We start from the raw sequence: 5,465 nt of genomic DNA, 5'->3' as shown, positions 1-5,465 counted from the left end.
GGTTGAGTGATTCAAGTGGTTTCCCTGTGCTCGTCTCAGTGTCCGACTGTGTGATCGTTCCAGACTCTGGCGAAGGTGACGGTGTCTGAGGTGGCCGAGAGGAATCACTCCTACCTGGATCTGGTCAAAACGCCTCAGCTGAGGAAGATCACCCTCTGCTCCGGATTGTTCTGGTACCAAATCAGGGTTTTGGAAAAATGCAGCCGACTGTTGAGCGCTCTCATTCTGACTTTGCTGCTGTACCTCCAGGTTTGCCGTCGCCTTCCTGTACTACGGCATCAGCTTCAAGATCTCAGGTTTCGGCGTCAACATCTACCTCACGCAGTTCATCTACGCCGCCATCGAAGCTCCTGCCAAAATCCTCACCTTCTTCGTCCTGGACTGGATCGGCCGCAGGAACGGCCAGGCGTGGTCTCTGATCATAACTGGAGCCCTGATTGGAGTCAACACAGTCGTACCTTTAGGTTACATCACTTTCTGCTTTCGCACACACCGTGAGGTTGTAGACTTGACGAGCGTCGTCTTCCATTCTGTATCTGCTCAGATGCCCTTTGACACGTCACCGGCCTCCGTCTCTTTCAGAGTTCTCGGTGCTTCGTACGTGTATCGCTGTGGTGGCCAAGGGTTTCTCTGAGGCGGCGTTCACCACGGCGTTCCTCTATTCAGCTGAGCTCTTCCCAACCGTCCTCAGGTAAAAAACGCAAAAAGCCAGGAGGGTCGAACTAAAGGAGCCTGACAGTGTCAGAGCGCCATCAGATTTCCAAGGTTTGAATGAGCTGATCGTGTACTGACATCACATGACATCACATGACATCACATTGCAACAACACAAAAAGTACTCAACCACTGCAAATACTACTGCAAGTTCTGTATTCCAAATTATACTAAATAATATAATATATAATATATATAGAATATTTAAGCAGAAAACTGCCCACTGATGCCAGGAAGTCCAACATCAAACAGACAAGGTTGGACAAATCATAAACTGAAACAACCCGGCGTTTCCACAAGTCTCTGATTCAGAGGCTGGAAGGCTCCGGGGTCGTGTGTGTGGACTTCTAGATCTAGATTGAAACATGGCCTTCAGTAGACATTGGTCTCTGTAGGTCTGAAACCGGGGAGGGGGTCCAGAGAAGTGTTCTGCTGGCGTTGAGACCTGACGCTGCTTCATGTGTCGTGTGCGACAGGCAGTGCGGTATAGGCTACACCTCGTGCCTCTGTCGGATCGGGAGCTCCCTGGCTCCGATGGTCATACTGCTGGAGGACGTCTGGCTTCTTCTGCCGCCGCTGATCTTCGCCGGGACGGGGATCGCCAGCGGCAGCCTGGTCTTCCTGCTCCCCGAGACGCTGAACGTCCGCCTGCCAGAAAACATCATGGACGTGGAGGAGGGAAGGTTCGTGTCAGACTCACCAGAAGCATGACAACACACGCCCACACGCGCTCTCGACTGCCAGTCCTGAGTCAGTCAGCTGTCAATCACGACGCCTCAGCCCCTTTTTATATCAGTAAACTACTGATGAGAAGCAAAGTGGTCAGAAACATGAACACGTGAACAAACATCAGTGAGGTGTTTGTTCATGTGAGGTCAGTGACATGACCTCACATGAACAAACATCTTTGGCAACATTTGTTTAACGTCTCCTTTGATTTTTTCTTGGGTCGATGTCCCATGTTTCACCTGGTTTGATAAAGAACAAATGAGCAACTGCAGGACACAGTTGATGCTGTTTCTTTTACTGGAGATCCAGTCAGAGACGTCTCAGTAAAACAGCGTTTGTCCTTCAGACACAGGAGGCGTGATGAAGACAGAGACGCAACGACCGAGCGGGAGGACACGGACGCCAAGGACGCAACAGCACCACTGGACATCTGATGAAATATGAAATGCTGGTGTGCGTCTGTGAAAGACCATTTGTATCAGTCGAGCTCCACTTTCACCGTCCGGGTCCTGGATGCTGCTCCGGCCTCTTCTGATACACTGTACATGGAAATAAAAGGTTTTCTGTGGAACTGTCTGCTTTTCATTTTGTTTGGTTTGTGTGACACTGGCAGACGAATCAGATTCACATTCACAACAGTCAGTCGACCACTCACAAACAAGCAAAGGTCAAACACGAGGAAAAAAGCGTGGAATGCAACACACGAGGGAACAAGACGACCGGGAACAGATGGAGGGAAAGGGCAGAAGGTTTAAAAGGGGATTTCTTGGAGGGAAAACTAATCAGGTGACATGTGTAAAGGTCAATTAACCAGGAACCAGGAACAGTAAAGGCATGAAATGATAGTGATGACAAAATGAAACAGGAAGTGGAAATGTGCAGAAATAAAATGCCAGTGCAGTATGCATGTGACTAATTCATTATTAAATCAAGTTGTATCAGAGTCGACTCTAACGGAAAAATAAAAACAACAAAATCACATATTTTACATGGAAACAGGACAAACTTTTTAAAAGAAATGCAAAGAAAGAGACTGGAAAACATTTCCCCTCAAATTCTTTATTGTATCATACAAAACCTACAATGTTCATTCAGCGTTAAGGTATTTGATGATTCACTGAAGTATTGGACGGTTGTTGGTGCAAAGTGACCTCACCCTACAGTTCATCCTGAGGGGATCATGAATCTGGACCTGATGATCACAATCCATCCAGTCATAAAAAATATTCAGGTCTGGACCAAAGTTATTCCAAAGTGACGCTGTGAAGAGCTGCTGCTGCGTGGAGATGAAGCACATCAGTACAAAAATACACTTATGAATTCAAACCATACGCCTGGCCCCTGGTTGGCTGCTCTGTGGCAGGTCGGTCACAATGGAAGCCTCCGTGTCCTTTGGTCACTGTGACTATAGACCGAGCGTCTTTGGATGCTGAAGGCAGAGCATCAGGAGCTGACGGCCTCTCATCGCTCTCCAGTCAGTTCCTGATGCAGTATCACCAACATCACAAAGCTCTGGACTCCGGACGCCATCGTTCGGACTCCGCGGGTGGATACCTGGAAATACTGGACTGTGCTTCTACACAGAGATAGAAACAGATTTGACTGAATGCGTGTTGTGTTTGTCGTTCGCCAACATTAGAAACCTACGAGTAATAGATGAGATAGTCTTCGTCTTCACTACATTATCAAAAAGCTAATAATGTTTTGCTAACGTAAGATAAATCTTGTCCCAGCCACCATCCCTGGCTTCTCCTCTGATACGCCTCATCCTGCTCAAGGTTTGCTGTGGAGAAACACTCCTCTTTTATACTTTTCATATTTTCTGGTTTCCATGTCGCCCCTCTGAGGACGTCATCGCCCCCTGGTGGAAGATGATGATGCTGCGTTCAGGTGAACCTCAGTTGACGCGGTGAGATTCCTCGAAACTCACAGTTGCCAGCTGAGATTAATCTACATCACAGCTGTTTCCTGTAAACACGTCTGGAAGACTTCAACAGTCGACCTCCAGCTGCCACCAGGGGTCGCCGAGAGCCGCTCCAACCTCCTGCACTTTCTGTAGTTGACCACCAAGCGTTATTGATCCAGGCAGATGTGGTCAACAGAGCGACGGGATCATCTCTGCAGGTGATTGTGAGGAAACGCGTGTGACGTCACAGTTGCCTGCAGAGATTAGCGAGTCGACCGGAGGAGTTTTCCTGCAGCGATGGAAGTAGATGAAGCCTGGAAGGTTGACGACTAACAAACCCTGGGCCTGTACCAATGTCCTCATGAGCTCGACTCACGAGGAGGACACTTTGCTCACATTGACACACTGATGCTTTTCTTTGCTCGACTCTGTTCTTGACTCGTTGCACTTTCTTCTTCTGCAGAGGTATAATGGCACTTAACTGACGAATCAGCGCCACCTGTTGCTTATCTCCATGAAACAACTTCTAGGGTCCGTCCCGTTTCCCCTACCCCTCTGTTTGTGGTGTTCCTACGTAGGGTAGGTTGTCCCATTTCTTTTGAGGATCAAGGGGTTATGGCTGATCTACGTAGGGTGGTGAGATGCTGACTTAAGGTGGAGTTGGAGAACGGAGGGTCCGGGCCAAGCGGTAGGGACAAGTTAGGGGAAATGGGACGGACCCTTGAAGGGCTGTAGATCAGCCCTAAGCCCTTGATCTTCAAAAGAAATGGGACAACCTACCCTACAGAGGAACTCCACCAACAGAGGGGTAGGGTCAAGTGGGGGGAAATGGGACAGACCCCTAATGTTCACATAGGCGTAGTGGATGTAAATGAACAGATATTCACTTTTGTTTTTGTCAATTTTCGAAAGAAACTGGTTGAAATTTGCTACTACCTATATTTTGTGGAAAGCATCTTTCAGTTACACAGCACCTGGAGCATTGTCAGTCCGGATGTTTCTGTCAGAAAGTGAGAACAACGTGAAGACACACAAACACACACTGGGACGGACCTGCGTGCAGAGATGACATGTCGGATTTTTTCCGGCCTGCAGACTCTCGAGGCCTCTAACGAGGCGAGACGTGAACGGACAAAGCATCAATTAGAGCCGCGGGGTGTCCGAGTGGCGGGCGGCGCACACTGAACGTGGACGCCCCGCGGCTGCTCCATTGTCCCGCCACGTAAAAAGACAGACAAATAAAGACAATGTGATTTGATTCTGCTGAGGTGAACTCCAAAAGGCCTTGGCCGGCGGCCGCCAGTCCAACAGTGCGCCCTGTCGTTCGTGGCCTTCAAAGCGTCGTCGACCTCTTCGTCTGCGTCCGGCAGATGTGTCCCGGGCGTCGGCCCCTCGCTGTGCCACACACACACACAATGTTCATCAGGCAGTTTCTGGTCAAACAACACAAACATCATAGCAGACGTTTTGTACAGTGTGAAGCAAACAACGAAAGCAAGAAGCCTCCGATATGTGTGGACTTTGTCAAACATGATCTGATCTGAAAATGAGTCAGTAGATTTGACATCATGAGAAGCATCACTTCTCTTGATTCCGGTCTGTACGTTGTGTTAAAGTTGGTCACATGTCGTAAAAACACTGATCGCTCAGGTTCTGACTGAAGCACAATGGATCAAACTTTATCACCAAACAATCGTGGAGGAAAAAAGGATATTCTGCATCTGACAACCAGATTTAAAGACTTCGGTACAAATGTGTGTCTTCGAATTGTTTCCGACATGTTAAGGACGAGTTTCCTCGCGGCAACGTGTCCACATGTATGACGTGAGACTGAGAACGTGTGCTGCAGAAAACACACGTGGATCTGTGTCATCAACATACAACAAATTTAACAATAAAGAGTTTTTCTTACCGCAAGAGATGAACACACACAGACAGACACACGGAGGCTGCCGGGCTGCCGAGAGCTGAGTCAGTACTGTAGCACCACGCTGACGCTGACCCTGACACACACACACACACACACACACACACACACACACAGACACACAGACACAGACACACACACACACACACACACACACACACCCACACACACACACACACACACACACAC

General features: G+C 48.6%; 1 protein-coding gene across 1 annotated transcript in view; it reads left to right on the top strand.

Moving 5' to 3' along the window:
* slc22a7a (solute carrier family 22 member 7a) overlaps window positions 1-2,019 on the top strand; it is a 4,538-nt gene extending 2,519 nt beyond the window's left edge. The window contains exons 6-10 of the mRNA XM_035637718.2: window positions 64-173; window positions 250-464; window positions 583-691; window positions 1,191-1,397; window positions 1,790-2,019. Of these exons, the coding sequence (XP_035493611.1) occupies window positions 64-173; window positions 250-464; window positions 583-691; window positions 1,191-1,397; window positions 1,790-1,877 (729 nt within the window). The 3' untranslated portion in view covers window positions 1,878-2,019. The remainder of the gene's footprint in view (window positions 1-63; window positions 174-249; window positions 465-582; window positions 692-1,190; window positions 1,398-1,789) is intronic.
* Window positions 2,020-5,465: the final 3,446 nt, after the last annotated feature.

Source organism: Scophthalmus maximus, chromosome 8 (genome assembly GCF_022379125.1).
Source record: "Scophthalmus maximus strain ysfricsl-2021 chromosome 8, ASM2237912v1, whole genome shotgun sequence".
Classification (NCBI taxonomy): Eukaryota; Metazoa; Chordata; class Actinopteri; order Pleuronectiformes; family Scophthalmidae; genus Scophthalmus; species Scophthalmus maximus.
The sequence above is the reverse complement of the archived record's forward strand: the minus strand, read 5'-3'. Positions and strand labels throughout refer to the sequence as shown.